Source organism: Amphiura filiformis, chromosome 3 (genome assembly GCF_039555335.1).
Source record: "Amphiura filiformis chromosome 3, Afil_fr2py, whole genome shotgun sequence".
Taxonomy (NCBI): Eukaryota; Metazoa; Echinodermata; class Ophiuroidea; order Amphilepidida; family Amphiuridae; genus Amphiura; species Amphiura filiformis.
Window position 1 is genome coordinate 39,168,167 of NC_092630.1, and position 20,514 is coordinate 39,188,680.

At 38.3% G+C, this 20,514-nt stretch overlaps 2 protein-coding genes across 2 annotated transcripts; both read right to left on the minus strand.

Annotated features, from left to right (window-relative positions):
• Positions 1-41: 41 nt before the first annotated feature.
• Positions 42-8,461, minus strand: LOC140148477 (fibrinogen C domain-containing protein 1-like). The gene is made up of 5 exons (XM_072170456.1): positions 8,176-8,461; positions 6,665-6,701; positions 5,868-6,019; positions 2,103-2,364; positions 42-730 (listed from the first exon to the last, which is right to left on the minus strand). The coding sequence occupies exons 1-5, from the start codon at positions 8,290-8,292 to the stop codon at positions 483-485; spliced, it is 816 nt and encodes a 271-aa protein (XP_072026557.1). The 5' UTR covers positions 8,293-8,461; the 3' UTR covers positions 42-482.
• A 728-nt stretch (positions 8,462-9,189) lies between these two features.
• On the minus strand, positions 9,190-15,853 carry LOC140148478 (patched domain-containing protein 3-like). The gene is made up of 3 exons (XM_072170457.1): positions 15,526-15,853; positions 11,835-12,912; positions 9,190-11,280 (listed from the first exon to the last, which is right to left on the minus strand). Exons 2-3 carry the CDS (start codon positions 12,820-12,822, stop codon positions 9,638-9,640), a joined length of 2,631 nt encoding a protein of 876 aa, XP_072026558.1. The 5' UTR covers positions 12,823-12,912; positions 15,526-15,853; the 3' UTR covers positions 9,190-9,637.
• Between the last annotated feature and the right edge of the window lie 4,661 nt (positions 15,854-20,514).

Consider the following 20,514-nt stretch of genomic DNA (forward strand, 5'->3'; position numbering starts at 1 on the left):
CACGCCACAAAGCGATTTATAGAAAACGTTTAAATGTCGGGTTATAAAGGGTATAAAACGTTTTAATATAGTTTTTTGAAAATATCTTTTCCAAATATGTTTGTTTTTGCTGGGGAGCTACTTTTACAGTCTGATTAAAGAATTGGACATTCTTATCATAGCATATTATACATCTCATAGGGCGTGTCTTATTTTCAACACTGAGTTTGTAGGGTTGAGCTTGCATTTGAATCGCCGCTATATACTTATAATTGAGGACTAGCGGACACTCACAACACTATTAGGACGTGCGAAAATGCATAGGCATACATGTTAAAATTTGCCGAAATAGGCATATTTTTGCATTATTTGTTTAACAGATTTGCGGGAGGGCGGGAATGGGCACCTATTACGCTTCTTCTGGATCCTGCACCGCTGACGTCGTGCGAAAAGTCATTGATTTAGTGGCGTCGTCCAGGGTACAAACATAAACTTGCAACGATTTACTTGATCCTGATCTTCATCTCTACATATTTTAGGGAGTAGTTATATCCCTTCCACTGTTTCCAGTTGATACCATCTGCAAACGATTCATGAGCACCTCCGAGATATTGTCCATTTAGGTTTGAATCATGACACCCTTTATACCACCAAGCACCTTTGTACGTAATGGCACAATTAGAATCTATCTCATCATGGTCGGCATCCTTCGTAGAAAAAGGAGCACCACTATAACGTGTTAACGAATCACCTGCAAATTAAACAGAAATAAGGAACAGAATAGAGTATTCTTTAAACACATCAAAATTATCTATTTAATAATACGCTGTGCTGTGAGTCTGTCTGTCTGTCCGCCCCCCGGGGGGGGGGGCACTCCAACTTTGGAGATGACGCGTATGTAGGGCTGTTAAGACCCCTTTTTCAGCATCGCTGTCACCCAAAGACCCCATATTTTTTTACGAACACATGCTCGCTCCGCGCTCTGTCACCCGAAGACCCCTATTTTTCCATTTGATCTGTCACCCAAAGACCCTTACAAGTTCAATTTGAACAGCAACTTTCATTTATCACTGATTTTGTTACTTATTTTGAAAAAATAAAGAAATTTGAAGCCATTTAGAACTAGAAATTCGATTTTCGAGGTTTTTGTGGCGCTGTTTTGGTTCTCACCCAAAGATTCCATTTAAAAAAAAGGTCATGTTCTCACCCAATGACCCCATATTTTTTAAATTTTGCTCTCACCGAATGCCAAAATCATGCTCTCACCCAATGACCCCATATTTTTTTACATGTTGCTCTCACCGAATGCCCCTTAGTGCGAAAGCGCCAGCCCTACACCTATATCCATTTCAAATTGAAGTGCCCCCCCCCCGGGTCCGCCCCTATTCTTTGTTAGTGGATGACTACCCCGAGGACCCCATCCTGTAGGTCTTCTCTCTTGCTCCCCATAGGTTGCCAAGGCCAGTCTCTCTTGTTCGCACGAAGTTACTAACATAATACGCTTGGTGGTGGATGACAATTAAAGAATGACCACCAAAATGAGACAAAAATGTCAAGGTTATTTTTCAAATCGGCATACATTGTCGCAGGCGCGGGTTCATGAAATTTGGTGAGAACGACCACCGAAGTGAGGTTAAAAAAAGTCAAGGTCATTTTAGAGTCATCCGGGGTCAAATCGCCATACATTATCGCAGGTTCATTAAAATCATTTGGTTGAACCCACCACCGAAGCTAAGCAAAAAAAGTAATTTTGGGGGTCATCCGGGGCAAAATCGCCGTATATTGTTACAGTTCCATGACATTTGGTGGAAACGACTTCTACAGAAAATTTAAACCTACCGAAGTCATCGGCCACCGCCAGGCCAGGAATTCGTCAGGTTTTTACGAGCCGCAAAAGCCGGGTGACCGCGCCCTAGTAGTCATTAATACCCTTTGATTGACATTTTTTATTTGGAAGGAGACCTTGCACTTGCGTACTTTTACGTAAAAAACGCATTATTCAAGCATCCTTTTGAAACAAACTTGGTAAAGTAGGTATACTCTTAGGGTAAAACCTCAAATTTATTATGTTCAAATGATCATAGTCACTATTTCTCTGCCGAGTATAATAATATGTTAATTACCTGCGTTTCCACTGTATGAACCCAATATAAGCTTATAGTCAGTGCTGAAATCCCCGATTCGAAACTTGGCATATTCAGCATGAGAGGTATTTCCGTCGAAGTCAGCCATGTCAATTCTGAGTTCATAAATAGCTTGCGATGTAATTCTGTGAATTTTTCGATTTCCAAGCCAATGTTCGGAGTTGGTATTACCGAAACCATTCTCATAATCGGACCAATTCCGATAGAAACTTATCGACCCGTCCTCACGCCTCTGAATCACCTGTATGAAAAATAAACGGGAACTCAAGATAAGTAAGGCAAATCCTAGAAAATAATGATAAAGTAACGGTAACAGGGAGTCACAGTCGACAGCAAGCTAATACGTCTCATCCAGAGCAGGACAGAAGCTGGGCGCTTAGAGGAGAGCTGCATATAAACTTGGTGTCAGAGGCAAACCAACCGTTTACCAGGCTTACGTTCGCAGTGTGATGGAATACGCCTCACTGAGTTGGATGAGTTCCAGCGCCACCACTCTGGGATTAAGTCTGAGCAAAGATGATCACGTACAGAGTTGAACATCACATCTTTCCATCAAAGACGTAAAGTGGCTGCAGCAACAGTCCTCTACAAAATGCACACCAGCTTGTACCCACACCGGTACCAGTTTCTAGAACCATATCGATTGGCACACAGTGTCATCGCCCCGATATCATCATGGCAGAAATCGCCATGATAAATTGAATCCACAGCCACGCATGGCCATTTTGTTCTGATCTCTGAGACACATAATGAGCCGAGGGACATCAGACTAATAGTCTGGTAATTGACCTCTCTGTGTGTGAGTGAGCATGTATACGCCATGATAAGGTCAATGGTCATCTGCTTTTAGACTGCCTCCACAGGTGAGTGCAGCTAGCCTACGCTGCGCTATAGTTCGCCACATATAAAATCAAAATATTTTTGTCAGTTTTTGAGTTTCTTTCTCAAGACGCTAGCTAACGACTATCATACCCGTTGAACACATATATTCAAGTGCAAGGAACAAAATCTGGCTTCTTTAACTAAATCAATTACGGGAGATATTCATCATTTTCTACCCAGGTATCCAAAGATTTATCGTCTGAATATCAAATCGTGCATAGCACATTCACATGTACCGATCCCGGGTATTCATTTCAATGTCTCTGCTGTATAATGTAATTATTAATCGGGTGATGTCGGTGTGTGGCAGGACCTTCATCCACACTGCAGTTCTGCAGTTAAATATTCATTGGTCTAATAACCATTTAGTCTAAAACCATTTAGTCTAACAACCATTTAGTCTAATACCCATTTGGTCTATAACCAATAAGTCTAATAGCCATTTGGTCTAATACCCATTTGGTCTACACACCATTTGGTCTAACAAGCCATTTAGTCTACTAGCCAATTGGTCTACTAACCGGCAAATAGACGAAATGGTATTAGACTAAATGGTTATTAGACCATAGGAGTATTGGACCTAACGGTTATTAGACCAAACGGTTATTAGACCAAATAGTTATTAAAAATATTAGACCAAATGGTTATTAGACTATATGGTTAGTATACATACTGGTTATTAGACCAAACAATATTAGACTAAATGGATATTAGACTCTATGATTATTAGACTAAATGGCAATTAGCCTTTCTGGTAATAGACCAATTGAATATAGACGAAACGGGAATTAGACAAAATGGTATTAGACCAAATGGCAATAGACCGTATTATAATTATTAAGAAAGGTACTAGTAGTAAGTCAAATTGGCAGGGCGGCTTTTTATTTTGATATACGTGGGGATTGTGCCTCTACGCTGTTTCTAGAAACTCACCCTACGTTATGTAAAACGAGGTTATGTATTCGCTTAGCATATGGCATGAAAATCTTAACGTATTACCAAGTCGCTATTTTACCTGATTTAAGTATGTTTTACACAATTCCCAGGAAAGTAATTCCGATTTGTACATAAATTATCGCTTTACATGTTGAAAATTAGCCTAGAGTATTCAAAATTACTTTGCCGGTAAATGTGTTAATACAAATTCCTTTAAAAGGAATAGGGCGAGCAAATGAATTGTCAAGATAAAGGTGTAGTTCCATATTGATATTGCAGTATTACTTCGATTTTCACTTGTCATCATTAGCAGAGGAGTGAAATTTTGATTGAAAGAATTAAACTATATAGGAAGGTTGGTGTTGGAATTATCTAAATGACGAAGAGACCAAGGAGAGCAATCAAATTAGGACAACAAAATAAAAAAAATAAAAAACCCTACACCATAGGACTGTACGGTAAAACATGTACCAGCAGGCTACTTTTTAGTCACCCCACCTTTGTAGGACTACACAACAAAAAAGCCCTCCACCATAGGACTTTATGGTAAAATATTTAGAGGAGTAGGCCAATTAAACATTCAATCACCACTCATGATTTGAAGTCAAAACCATTATGTAAATAAGATAATGGCCACTAAAATGGGCTCACAGATATGAGTTCATTATTATGTAAATGAGATGTTCAATGTTTGCATGCGATCTCAAAAAAGGACATGTTGACATAAATTAATTGACTGTGAAGTTGACAAATAAATCCGTGTGTGAATAGTTGATTCGGTGACCGACTATCAGTGGGCACGGTAAATTTATTTATTATTTATTTTAAATAATTAATCTGTTTACGCCCTCGTGATACATTGCGCCCAACGTTACGTAAAAACTGGCAATCATGATTAACAAATAAAGAAATGAAAATAATCTGTTGCAACTTTCGGATTTGCATATAAGTAATTCTAATTCTACAACAACAGATTTATTATTTCTTTTAATACAAACACGTTGCTGCCTAAAATGACTTTATAGCACTGATCAGATATCAAAATGAAGTAATAATTACAAATTTTCATGAACACTATCGCCTCTGTAATTTCCCGAGTATATAGACAGCACGAATATTTTCTGCAACGCTGTGACCAATATGTATGTCAAAACCCAGCGCAAAGGGCGAGAAATGCAGAACGCTTTACGTTTCTCGCCCAAAGATAACTAAATTAGCAGCATGTAGACTGATATTGGACTATGTCATATTGACATAAGCTTAAAAAGTTACCTTTTCAGAGTCTGAGTTGAGCAAAGACGTAACTTGCGACGCCAACACGGCGTCTTCATTCAGCGTAGTGATTACAGGAAGCCCACCCACACTGACCAGTACTTTTAAGTACTGGTCACACACTGACCTTTGACTCCAACCACCATCTTGAGCACAAACGGTCAGTGGTAAGAACGCTACTGGACAGAGTTGACAAACTTGTTACCTCGGAGGAAGATAAAGAACAAGAAAGAGGCCATATCAAATGATCTGCGCTGAAGGCTACGGTTATAAGAATTGGATGCTAAAAACGCCGAACCCAAAGAAAAAGAAAGATCTTAAAGACACTACAGGCCAAATGAGAAAGATCAATATCCCCCTACCATATGTCAAGGGCCTGTCGGAAAAGCTAACCAACATCTTCCGTGACCACGGGGTCAACGCATACCACAAGCCGGTCAACACAATAAGGTCGTTCCTAATTAGGTAAAATAGCTGATATTTCCCGAATAATTTTACCCAGCGACTTGGTAATACGTTTTGATTATTTTTTCCATAACCTATGCAAAACATTTATATATAGTCCATAACTTCGTTTATTATGGTATTTATTATATAACGTAGAGGGTGAATTCTAATAGTGCAATAATGGAAAAATTCCTATTTATATATTACCGTCCAAGAGCCGCCATCAGTATCCATATCACAAAACACTCGGAACGGTGGCCCATCATCTTGTGGAGAAATAATATACTGTCCACTGTGTGTATTGCCTCTGTCACTGACCTCCGAACAATCTCTTGGAAGAGTCGCAGGCTGGCAAGGAGCTGGAGACGAAGCAAAGTGTCAGAAACGGCTATAAGACCTATACAGGTTGAAAGAACTGTATCGTCGGGAACTGAATTTTGTGGGTATTTTAACGCCCAAAACAAACTTAAGTAAAGAACCGATGTGGTTGAGGAATATATCAGCTATCACATACTTTTTGAATTTTAACAATTGACCGCTCCGTTTTTGAAATAGAAGAATTTTACGAAGCTCCCTCATTTTCAATTCGTTCCATGGAGTCAAATATCTATCAATGACAATGGACGCTTCATGCGCTGATAATGCGCAGTGATTTTGTACAGATCATCGATTGTTATTCTTATATTTCAAGAACGGAGTGGTCAATTGTCAAAATTCACTAAATGGGCCTTTAATATAGTCAAAATCAAAAGCATGCTGAAGTAGAGTAGACAGGACCCTCTAGACCGCTAAATATCTTGTTTGTCGCCCTCATGTGGCCAGCACAAGCGTTGGTCTTGGTCCTAGCCGGCTTGTATTCCTTTATCAAGAGTAGCACAATGCAACTTGGAACCGAGACGATATGTACGCACGTATGAACGCCCGTATGAACGCATTGATGAGGATCAAGGGAGCACACATTTATATCTACTGTACGAATACATGCAATATGAATAATGACTTACCCGCGGTAAATTCGTTTCCAGTGCAGCCATTCGTGTTCTGAAATTAATTGTAAAGTACACGAATACATTGTTTTTTACTTCTAATTTGCAGTAGCAAAATGAGCACCAAAATCCTTTGGCACACTTTAGATAATATCAGTTCAATCTTGTTTTCAATTTATCAGTCACTATGATCAACACAAAATGTCTAATTCATGATTATCTATTTTACCTAGCGTGGTTAAATCTGCGAAACGAGCTCCTTGCATCAAACACAGTGACAGTTTGTCATCGGTGCAGGCATCCGGGCAGGTCATATTCTTTTCTTGTAAAGTAATAACTAATAATGGTGTCAGCACAATAAAATGTGCTATTAAAAACAATCCAAACATCCAAATTGTCAACAAGTCACTTATTTAAAATTGTTTATAAATTGCTTAAAAGTGAAGGATAAGTCATTCAAACTGTCATATGATATTTTAGAAATGAAAAAATTGGCCAAAAACGAATAAAATAAAAGTATTGACAAAATTGAAGCCCCATTCAAATATCCACTCGTATACCCATTCAAATACATGTAGCTAATTTATATTGTCAGTATATAATTTACAGATTCATGTAAATTCCTTATTTTTGTCTTAAATACACCGGGCTTTCGGCTGAACCACTAGCAGGCTATGTTAACACATTTATGACATAACAAAGTACCAAAATCTGAATTTTGATGATTTGTACGATCGTCCTGATGAGCAAATCACTGAATGGGCCTTTAAAATATGCCTGAATTCTTCATAATTTTTTTCTTTTGCTTTTATTAAACAACATAATAATAATTTTAAGCAATGATGGATAATCAAAGTCAATTGTGTAAATGAATTATCAAATATAATCGAACTTGACCATGGAGTTTACACAATCAAGCTATACTATTCTTAAGGTTATAACTGTAAAGAAAAGAAAACACGTTAGCCTATTTGGAGAATGACAAAAGAGATTACAGAGGATATCTTACCTAGACTCGCTGAGTCTCATGGACGCCGTTCCTATGTCCATCAGACTCGTATTTCCCATTTTGGATGTCAATGGGAAATACACACTTAACGCTTTGCGCCGGTTAGAAACTTTAAAAAAATCTTTAAAATTTTATCAATGTATATAAAAGTGGTACCAACCTTATTGTGCTTGCTAATTTAAGACTCGGTTGAAACAAAATTAAGGATCGAATGCATTTTAGTGTCCAAAAAAGGCAAAATTATCGTCAAAGTTCTGCCGAAATCGGCACCCTTGCGAAGGGTTCAGAATTCGAATCGGGAACGAAAATATCCGATCTTTGCGATCAAACACACAACATTACAACTTTAAACATACTATTGGCAAAAGACATTATTGCCAAACAATATAGAATAGAAAATTTGACATCATTTTCTCAAAATATTGAAAAATTTGCTCACTAGACATCGAAAAAGTACGCAATCCAATTCCCGTTCAAACGCGTGGGAAACTGAAAGTGCGATAATCGTGACTAATCTTACCGGATGAACGTGAAACGACGGATTGCAATGGTAATCATTTCCCGACGTAAATGTCTCCTGCTGACCATTTGCATAGCAGACCGTATACAACCACACAATAAACGCGATTTTATACATTGTTATCAAGCCTTTATCATATTCGTCGACGAAGTAGTGAAAAGTCCTTTGACTAGGTTGATGGGGAAACTGACTGTAATGTTGGAGAGACAATTTTGAAATAAATTCACCGGAGTATGAGCTATCTAGAGCTGATACCTCGAAGTTTCCATTTGCTCGTACATGTCGTATGATGCAAAGGAAGTTTGGCACAGGTTGTTGTTCTTCCTTCCTGGTGTGATATGAAGTTTGGCAAATGGTACCACCAGTTCAAAAAGGATTTGTTTCGATCGAATTACAGTTATATATATTTTTTTGTATTGGGCACCATTCTGCAGCACTATTACAAGTATAATTGTGAGAGAGGAGGAATATCGTTTTTACTAGTGTGTGTGAAACAGAATAAGCTTAGCAATGATATTCGAGGCCTGGTAGTACCACCGGTTTTGAATAACAAATTGCCTGACCTGTCTCAGAATATATTTAGACTGTGTTAGCATCACAAACGGGTTGAATTACGGAAGTCCTGTTCTATTCGCTACTTGCACGGTTCCGCCATTATGCACTATGTGCGGGAGAGCCTCGAACTGGCAGCATACATGAATGGGAATTGAACTAGTCATAACGTTCTGTGTAAGGTTACATAATTCTTCCTTTCATGTATGCTGCCAGTTCGAGGCTCTCCCGCACATAGTGCATAATGGCGGAACCGTGCAAGTAGCGAATAGGCTTATGTTATCGGTCTTAACATACGAGGGCGGTCAATAATTCATAATTTGTTGCGCCACCTATCGACTAAGCAAAATCGGCCGAAAATCGCAATGCACCATGGTATTTGTCGACATCCAACCCCGGAAGTGTCCGTGTTGCTATGCAAATTGCACGTACACGTTGGTAAACAAAAATACTATGCAACGATGGGTGACCGACCCTTTACTGCAACCAATTTATTAATTCATAACTCTTTATTTTCAATACTCTAAATTAATCCAACTTAAGAAATTAACGAAATCAAAATTGATGATACCATCTTCTCTGCTGATACATATCAAATCGCACATTTGGCTTATGAAAGTCCTGTTTTGTTTTTGCTTTTTTACATTTTCCAGTTCTTTATCTAGATTAAAAAATAAAAGTCATCCTGCAATTAATTTCTTATATGTCAAAATCGTAGAAAATGATGTCTCGATCTTCATTATGAAATGTTCTTCATGTCAAATTTTAAAGATAAAGTGATCAAAATTCATCAAAACAAATATTCAATGTGTCTAACGTCATTGTCATACGAGCTCACTGCATTACGGGAATTCATTTTATTTCATTTTCATTGACGTTTGTGTCGTTTCCTGGTCTTGTTGCTCATAAACTAACCCGACCACACAATGCACGCCATCGGGCCATTTTTATTTTCTTCAGCTTCAGTATTTTCCTTGATTGGAATCAACAACATCAGAAACACAGGTAGAAAGAAAATACCGTGAAGTGCCCCGATAGAAACTACCAACAACACTAATTTGAAGAACGTGCGATAAATATACGATTGAACGGCCAAAATAACGCACACAGCTAAGATAGATGACACGGCGCCCTGAAGAATAGGTGTTCCTAAAGAGTAGAGTGCAAATATAGATCGTTGTCGTCGAGTTGTCGCTGGTGCAACTGTAAAGCCGTACGCTATATGAGCTGTGTAGTCTACGCTGAAGCCAATACCGATCACCATGCCTACCATTGAGATCGAGTCCAGAGGTACATTCCAGATAGACATGAATCCTAATACTCCTAAAACGGATGAAGCAACTGCAAAGGTTACTAAAAGTGAGCACAATGGATGAGGAATTAGTAAAAGCGATATGATAAATATGGTTGATAGTCCAATGGAGAGAGTTAATAGTGTATTGTATCGAATAGATTCGTACTGTTCGAGCAACCAAGGCGCAATAGCGTGGAACGTTATCAAATCTAGTGGACTTTTGCTCAAAACACGACGGATCTTCCAAAACATGTTACGCTGTTTAGCTGAAGTGTCCAATTCTTTACCAGTAACATAAAATCGTGAGCTTATGATTGATGTATTAGCCGCATTGAAAATTATATCCGGAACAAATTGTCTATATACGGGTAAAATCAGGAACTGGTTCTGAAGGATTTGGAGGAAACGTTGCTTTGATGGATTTTTGATACCAAGGACGTTAAGAAAACGAAGATATTCTCTCAGCCAAGAGACACTCAGTGAAGAATCAAAGAAGTATTTGCTGTCTTCGAGCTCTGTCATTACAATTTCAATCTCTGTTTGGACATCTGGATCGAAATAGTCCAGCTCTTCTGTTACAACTACCATCATGTCAGGTCCATAAAGACGAAAATATGATTCCTCTTCTTCGTAGTACGCACGAAGATAGGAATCATCAGAAGCAGCGGTCTTCAAATCTAGTCCTTCCTCCAAATGAATAACACCCCATATTGTAACTGCAAGATACGCGAAGTACAGCACCACAACAACTATTACAGATATCTTGGTGGTCAAAAACGGTCCGTAGTATTTCCTAAAGAAGATCATCAAAGCAGAATCCGATGGATTCGGTGCATGTGTATCGTTGCTTATAGGTTGCTTCTCGTCCGATTCATATGGCCATTCAAATGATCCTCCAGCGCAGAAGATAGAGTATGCTGTTGAAGGAGCACATTCTTTAGGGAACACTTTTTGAAAGGTGATCGCGTGACGGTTCTGTTCTTCTCGGTAGCCGGTGACTACCATGAAAGCTGCAAAGAATGTTATCATGTAAACATAAGTGAAGAATACGGCAATGGCGGCGTAGGTACATAGCAGTCGTATGGAGTAGAATGGTGAGATGCAGCCAATCCCAAATGCTACAATATCAGTAACGGTTGTGATGGTAACGGACATGGCGGACTCTCGCAGAGACTCTCTTATTCGGGTTTCAGTTGATTTGCAAGGGTTAGTTTGTCTCCAGGCTGAGACCATTATGAACATGTCGTCCACTCCAATGCCTATACAACAAATAGAAATAAAAGATTCGTCAAAGTCAATAGTTAGGTCTATATACATGATGATTCAAAAGTTTTCTGTAGGTTTAAGGCAAAAGTATGACTCCCAACATAAAAAGAGATAAACAATGATAAATGAAATGCGGTTGTTAGGTTCATCATGTTAAGTCACATCAGTGTTATCTTATACACACCAAAGAATAAGCAAATTTTAAAATAAACATTCATCCAATATCTTATTACATGTTAATGTTCTTTGCATGAAATAAGTGAGATTAGAATGTTAGCAATGAGGTAAAAGGTGTCACCTGTGTTGGCATCGCGCGCGTATTCCAGTGCTTACACTGGCTGAAATTGCTAATTGTAAGCCATGCAGTTTATATGCCATTTCAGAGCAGTAAACAACTCGGTTTAAAGACAAAAAACATTATCATTTTAACTTTGGGAATTAGAGAGCACAACTTTACCTGGAATCAAAAAACCGTACTACACCTGCCACATGGTGTGGAGTGTGTGGTGGGGGTGTGACCTAGCGTAATTATTTAACCATAACTTACCAAGAATTAAAAACGGCACTGGGCCTGCTGCATTGCCATAAGGCAAACCTGCATAGCTAAGCAATCCAAAAGTGCTTCCCAAAGCGAGCGAGGCAGCGCCGATTCCCGAGCAGGCTAGTAAAGGTTTGGTTCGAACCCAATCAGAGACACTAAGAGACAGTATGGAGAAGCTTACGACTATGACACCCACAATCGCGATTAAGTACAAGCTTATTGCAGATGATTTGTCCAATTCATCAGAGAAAGAGCTAGATACATATGGATAAATGCTTAGTTCGTCACTCTGGAAATTGTTCACTACGTTCAGGAATTCTTTTTCCCACACTCTCCCCAGTAATTGTTCGTCATTCGTGTTAAAGCGCAGACTATAAGTAAGCATCATTGCAGACGACTGGGCAACTACGCCCGCCTCATTTAAAGTAACACCGCCAAGTTGCATTCCAATAAAAATCTTTTCTCCATTGGATTTATAAAGCAGAGGGTACGTCATATTTATGTTCTCAACTTCTTTAGGGTCATAATGAAGAGTAGACAAAATGTCGATTTCAGGACACTTGTTTTCCCATGTCAGGCAAAGATCAGTATATTTGTACACGGATCCGTTATAATTAATGGAGATGTCAATAATAATATCGTGCAATTTCAACACATCTTCCATTACGGGCACATTCAAGACATTGTTGCCATTGTATGGTGTAATAATGACTTGTCCCCAAATACCAATTTTTGTACGGTGTCTTAGTAGCATATTTTTGCTGACAACATCCGAGTATAACTCGTCTATGATGACCATGTTGTGCAGAGATTTTGTCCCTTCAGGTCCATATAAAATCTCTGCATCGGTTTCCTTTGTAAATGATACAAACACTCCGGTAAAGAGAACGGCCGTTATCAGGAGTGGGATCGCAATGAAGAATAACGGATACTTGGTGACAAATCTGCCATGATGGTAGAATGCCCAACGTAGTCTTTGCTCGAGTGCCTTCATGGTGCACAGTAGATATTCCACAATAGAGGATAAGCATATGCGGCGACGATTATTGAACAATCATTCAAATATTTCTCGGCTCATACCAATCTGCGAAAAAATGTGTAAAATATATCAATTTATATATAGAATAATTTGATAGACTTATTTTTTCACTGAAAAAGGATTGCTTGAAAAAAATACGAGTATTGAACAATCAACAGATACCACATTTAATTCATTTTCAACCATATTTTCTGGTGTTTTTAATCAACATCTGCCAAATACTCCAGAACGTTGCAAAAAGCAATATCTAATTGAGATATGTTTGTATGCTTGGTGCAAAGAACAATGAAAGCTTTCTAAGCTGTGAGTGCAGTGCAATGATTTTGTTTTAATTGCTAATTTTAAAGATGCATGACTGAATCACTTGTCGTGACCAGTCGCTATAGACATTAATTATGTAGTCACTATTAGCATGATTAGTACATGGTGCCCCAAATGTTTTTTAAATGCTACATCTCTTGTACATATTATCTTATAAACACAATACGAATGGATTTTCGCAAAGCAGAAACTTATCTCAGAAAATATCTCAGGATATTTGAAATTACTTATGATTATGCTCCCAAATCTAGCCTACAAAATAAAAGTTAATTGATGAAAATGTGATATTTGTTTGTTAAGATATGTTGGTTAAAGCGAATTTGGTACATCGAAAACGGTTAAAAACTTTAGAAAGCATCATATTGTAGCTTTGGATCGCCATAAAAATATTTTCAAAATGTGGTTGTCCAACTGCTTACTCGGGATAAATGTTTGGTCCTATTTGAGCTCCCTGACATGCCTTGGGACTTCAAAACAACAAGAAACCTTTTTTATATAAGAAGAAAACATCGAAGGGTTCAACAGACACCCAAATGTTAGTGAAATTTGCCCGATTTCGACTAGACCACATTTAAGGGCAATTCGTAATTACGTCCTATTTTAAGCAATGGATGCATCTTGACGTGGAAATAAGGTTGTAAAAAATAAGCTTGTATGTTGTATATATGTACTTACAAAAAACACAAATTGTGCATACGACTTATTTGATTTTAACTTATGAAGTTAATACGACTTGAACCAACAAGTGCTCACCCGATACTACACTTCTCCGTAGTCCACTTGCCCATTTTGCATACTCTGGCTATTACATTTAAGCATAAAACGTTGACTTGTATTAATTTGTGTGCAATTGATAGATTTTCACATCTGATATTTATATAGTCTTTTTAATTCGGTCTTCAATTACATCAAAACAGAAGCTATCTGTTCGCCTCCATGATCACAATGATGAACGGGCTGTTTATAGCTCGCGCCACGATATTTACACATTCCCCGAGTTGCAAGTGTGACCTCGGGGTTATTGCAGATATACCATAGTGTTTAAATGGTATCCCGGGATGTTGTGCTGCAGAATGGTGAATCATATCAAACATATTTTTAAATTTGGTGAAAAGCCTCAAAATTGGCACAGATGTAGCTCTTGATATGCTTAACAAATTTGGATCCAGGGCCAATTTAAATTCATTCAAAGTTGTCCAAATTGTGTTTTAAGCCATGCCAAAGTGTTCCTCTGGTCATAAGGATTCAAAAAAAGTATAGTTTGACCTATCTGTGATGTACGGTTCTCAAGTTATAAGCAAAAAAGGTCAAAGGTCAAGGTTTGACCTCTACAGGGGTCAAATTTTAAAAATTGCTCCGATTGTTATCAAAATGGTCTCAAATTGTTCCTCTCAGCATAATATTCCATAGTAGGATAGGTATTACATATGTGGGAAGTTTGCTTCCCAAGGTTGCACAGGCAAATAGGTCAAGACCATTAAGCTCCTTATCAAACGTTACATAGGCCTAGTCCTAAACCTTAAACATCATTTTCCGAGGCGCGGAAGTACACCAAATTGGTGTCGGGTGACCTTTGACATTCTTTTGTGGCGAGTGACATGGTCTTTCAATTCACGCCGAGTGTCCTTGACAGGCTTGACTATGCTTCAGTGGTCATGAAAGAATTCAAAAGATAACCTTTGCCCCAATAATCCCAAGCTATTGTCTGAAACTGCACCTCGGAAGATGTATGGTAAGAACTCAGTCCTCAAATGATAGTCATATAACGATCATATTTCGCCAAAAGATAAATGACTGACTATCATTGAGGACTGAGTTCTGCAGTCTAACATAGGCCTGTTGACTGACCAACATCTGTGCCAATTTTGGGGCTTTTTACCAAAAGTGAACAATACTTCCACCATTCTGCAGTGCTAATGGTACATGATTTGTGCAGTATTTGTACCTATCGTACACGATGTGCTCAAAACTCGGTATATGTGACTGGACACGGCGAATCAGCCGTAAAGTCGGCCCCGGTCAATTTTGTTTTATTTCGTATAACTTACAAAATATGTATCATAAGCTTTAAAGCTTTGACTTCAAACGATATCCAGAAGCGGGGTTATGAGTTGTTGAACTCTGAGACACCTATGTACACGACCTTCACACATATTTTACACTTTAACTCAGAATACAATTTGCCGAGTTTACGGCTCATTCGTAGTGTCCACTCACATATTCACTATAAACACGTTGCATGATGATAAGTATTACATACTACAAATCAGAATATTACGCCTATTTATGATTCATACTACTGTGACTACTATTATAACTGCGGTAGAAATATCTTACCACTTCATGCAGAATCGTCCAACGTCAACGTCTTCGATCCCGGGAAATAAAATCTCGGATTCAGGAGCTCATTGAATTAGCCCACTATGATACATGTGGCAAGGAGATGACAAGAAATTCACGTTTTATTAGCGTGTTTATTCGCTGTCGTAGTGCACGTTACAATATGGCCGTTGCCAGGTCAACTGGATCACGCTTTCTTTGTTACGAACCACTGATCGAAATGATCACAACACAAAGCCTATGGCATATCAAAATTCAGAACAGGTGTATGAGCCCAGGCTTGGAGCAGTAACCAATGGTTACTAACGTGCACTACGACAGCGAATAGCGGCTGTATACAGAAAGATTATACTGCAATAACATTATTGATTCCACAGTATACTTATATGCTAAATAACGGATAAGCTGGCTCACTATAAACACGCTCTATGCATTATCCGTTCTTTTGACCTTAGCAGGCCAGGCAGAGATTCGAACTTTCCAATGAGTCATAGGTCCTGACTGAACGCAAGATTGAACACGATAATACGATCGATTTTTTGTCGCGGAGAAATACCTCATGGAGAAATCGTGTTTATCGTATAGACGAATCCAATTTCACGCATTCCTATACCTCAATGGATGCCAAAGTTGGGTCCCCGTCGGCTCAATCTCACCTAAAATGTGAAATAATGCGGCCTTGGAGGGTATTTTAAACTGCATTCTATCACCCGTGTTACACGTAGACAAAAGCATGATGACAGTTAGTTTACAACACAAAAGAATCTAACATCGATTTTTAAGCGGCTTTTTGGTGTTGCGGGGACCCAAAGATGGCCGACCAAATCCTGACCATGACTTGGCCAAATATAGACGAATCCAACGAGCCAAGTCATGGTCAGGATTTGGTCGGCCATCTTTGGGTCCCCGCCTGCACCAAACAGGTGTTGTGAGTGCCCAATTGGGTGGATTCAAACTGCTTAAAATTCGATGTTAGATTCTTTTGTGTTGTAAACTGTCATCATTCTTTTGTCTACGTGTAACACGAATGCAGTTTAAAATACCCTCCAAGGCCGCATCATTTCACATTTTAGGTGAGATAGAGCCGACGGGGACCCAGCTAATGACTCCATTGAGGTGTAGGAATGCGTGAAATTGGATTCGTCTATAGAGTGTATGCAATAAACCAACCGGAACGGTATAGCAATTGAAATGGCAGCCATGTGGACAGCATAGCTTAAGATGACAGAAGGGTTTCAGGCGCTAGCGCCCTAAAAGCAGCACATTTTGATGTATAGTACAATTTTTTCACAAATTTTTATGCTTTATCAAATTTTACCGCCCTTTTGTATTTACTAATTCTATTTACCGCCCCCTTCGTTTTGGCCGCCCCTCTTTTTGCCGCCCCTTCTTCTTCCGCCGCCCCTTCATTTTGGCCGCCCCCTGCTTTTACCCCGGGGGGCTGGCGCCCCCAAAGCCCCCTCCAAAATACGCGCATGCTTAAGATCGATTCTACAACCATTCATACCTATCACCTGTTTTATTGCATTATATTGTGAATTCCCCCGTGTTACCTTATGGAGGACAGAATTTTATTTAAATGAGATGATTCTGTCATTAGTGACGTAGTATTGAATACCCTCTATAGATGAGTTGAATTATGACGTCATTGCCTGGCAGTATGCGCACGCATCATCACAATTTCCATTGTTTTTTGCGTGGCAGTATGGGCGCGCATCATATTTTGTTCAGGACCCGTGCTTTTAAACCTCCCGCCACATCACAATAAAGCTATTGTTCGCTCAAACATGTCGATATACCAGTCCCTTGCCTTTGTTGATAAACATTGAGGTCACACAGTGTCGACGCCCTATACGATAAATATAAATTTAATACTCCGTTGGTGAGCGACGGGCGAGTGGTATAAGTGAGCGACGGGCGAGTGGTATTTCACCGAACGCAAGAAAAGGAGTTCTATCTGATTGGCTAGCAATCGATCGCTTAGGTCGCTCAGTAGTCAACTACAAACTCAAAATGGAGCAATGTATTCAATTCGATTGAAATCGATTATTCTATTATTGACGTAGATAAAGAGAGTGATAGTGTGTCAATAATGTACATTTTATCGCACCTGGATTTTACATGCATTCCTTTATATAATTATTTTCTCAAAGAGTTGAATATTATCACAATTTTTACAGCGGATTTCAAATGTTTTACATCAAAATTGCAGTTAAACATATCCACAGCAAAATACCGGTCCTCACTAATTAGTGAATTTAATTTCCAGTTAGTGTATTTAGATAAAACCTGTCATTTACCTGACAACAAATAAAATTTTCTTGCAATAGAAATATCATATGGGATACTGATATGGTAGGCCGCAACAGCCACAACGTGGAGCTGCTACGCGTAGCTGACTTTTTGCTCCGTGGAGCCAAATTGACCAATCATGTTAGAGTTTTCATTACTCGGAGGTAAAACTGACCAATCAAGTACGACTTACTCATTACGTGAAGCGAATTTATTCATTAAGAATTTGCCAGACGAGCTTCACGTAGTTGCAAGATATCCTCGGTCACGAAAGTTATGATTCAAAAAGTAGTTTATGAAAAGTACGAACCGACTTATTATTAAGATGGACATGCACTCATAAGAAACCCATACAGTATTGTAGATAACTATATAGCTAGGCAGAGTGGTGGTAAACCATGCACACAATTCTGCGATCTGCAGTGTATCGCCGGGAGCTAATTTGTACATCTTGCGCGGCGTGGCCTGCGGAATTCGACCTTCAGCAAACCAGTTCGGATTTACTTTATATACTAGTAGTAGGCCATACATACTGTAGTTACTGTCCGTTTTCCTATACACAATACTCAGTGCGCTCACCATTGACGCGTGACCTCTACAAATAGTGTATGTTAGAAGTATAGGCCATTGCCTAGTTGACGTCACTGTGTGAAAAATAACCAGCCAATATTTAAAGTATTCTCTGAAATTCTAGAAAATATAGTTTTGTAACATTTCCTAAATTTTTAGCTAATTTAGGTGTTTGGAAATATTGGTACTTTTGTGTTTTAGGAAGGATATGTAAACGACAGATAACACCAAAAAATATGAAGAAATCATTTCTAAACCGTGTTAAGTCTGCAAACCATTATGCTTCTCATTTTCAAGAACGCTGGTTAACAATAAGCAGACTATTGTCTCATTTCGTAAACAAAAGCCCACACAGTATTGTTACCTTGCGTTCGCTTTATAATCATTCACCCAACTGAAACTATAATACCAGCTCATTGCTCATTGCACAGGTAAAACAGACACAAGTGCAGTGTGTATTTAACCAGAGAAGATCTGATGTAACATAGTTGAGCTGTTTTCATTGAGTGTTATCTTGGTTTAATAGCTTTTAATGGGGTTTAAGTCCTTCAAAGGGTCGGTTCATAGTGAATATTCGAAGGCGAATATTCGTTGTCGAATACTTTTTGTGACGTCAAAATATATACGGCAACGAATAAAATATGATGACACGCCGAGTTGAATCGGATTAAATATCTCGCAACTGATAGCAAGATACTATTGATTTATATGAAAGGCTCGAGTTCACCTGAAATTCGTTCGACGAACGATGATTTCAAAAATCCCCAATGAAAATTAACCTGCACAGTTGTGCAAAATACGCCTGGATAGTTCCAAAATGGCTGATAACGAACTGAAAGAAAACGTTATTATTAGTACGGTACAAGCGTACCCATTTTATTTGACATAAAAGTAAGGGACTATATAAAGACGTCCAGAAAAAGGAAAATGCCTGGCAGGCAATAGCATTCCATGCTGTAGTGATGGTAAGTTATGTTTTATGCAAATAATATGATATTTAGGCTTACAAACATAACCTACAAATGTACAAGTGAACGGTTCATTGTTTGCTAAATCCAAGCGAGATCACCCGAAAATCTATGCAAGAGAAATTTCTACTGCTGCTGATGAAAAATCCTAGAGTGCGTTTGGAGGTTTTTTTTCTGCACTTTACCAGTAGGCCTAATAAATTCATAAAAAAATAAAAATAAAATAAACATTAGAGCGAATGTTTTTACTCACTGCTCATCTGATCCACTTTCCCAGGAAATATCGATTCGATACTCCTTAATTTTTTTCCCTGACTTTCCAGACATAATTATTATGAGTAAACATCAAAATTAACGTTTACAAAACAATCAAATATATACGAGGGGCAGTCAGTATGTTTTAAGAGTTGACTCGTGACGTCATTTGTGGATCGTTTTCATGGCATTTCTCAATGATTACATAAACACTGTACCTTTGTCTTTCAAACAACACATGTAAAAATTATATCACACACATGATTACGTAACAGCATTAGCATAAAATCAATGGTCTAGAGTCACCTGGTGAAATTGAGTCGTTTTGTTAAGGGAAATAAGAGGCCGAAATGAGGTATTGTTGTATTTTCTATATTTTCTTGGGAATTAAAGAATGGAGAATACTGCCGTTTGGAACAGTAATAGAACACAAACTACCAGTTCATGAAACCATGTTTGTTGGGCTGGAAAGATTTTAGTTTATTTAAAATGCGTGGTCAAATATGTCTTATTTTGGACAAAAACAAGGCTTTTCTTTCTTTAAAAATCTTGATATTGTCAAAAATAGCAAACGTGGAAATTTAATTTTTTTGGCCAGTTCTGTTGACTAATCTCTAAACATTTAAACGGGAGTCTCCCTAGAAAATATTTGAATCCGTGATTAAAATATAACTGTTATTCTACCATTGTTACATTTTTACAAAAAGTAGTGGTACAAAGAGAGAGACCATCGTTTGAATGAGAAATTAATTTTTAAAACTTTTCTGTTCATTTCAGGTTGAGATCATCCATAAAAATTCATATGAATATTTAAATTACAATTTTCATAGCATTTTGTAATATTTTAGGCCCTATTTACATGGAATTTTGCAATTTTCGTGCATTTCCACCATGTTGTATC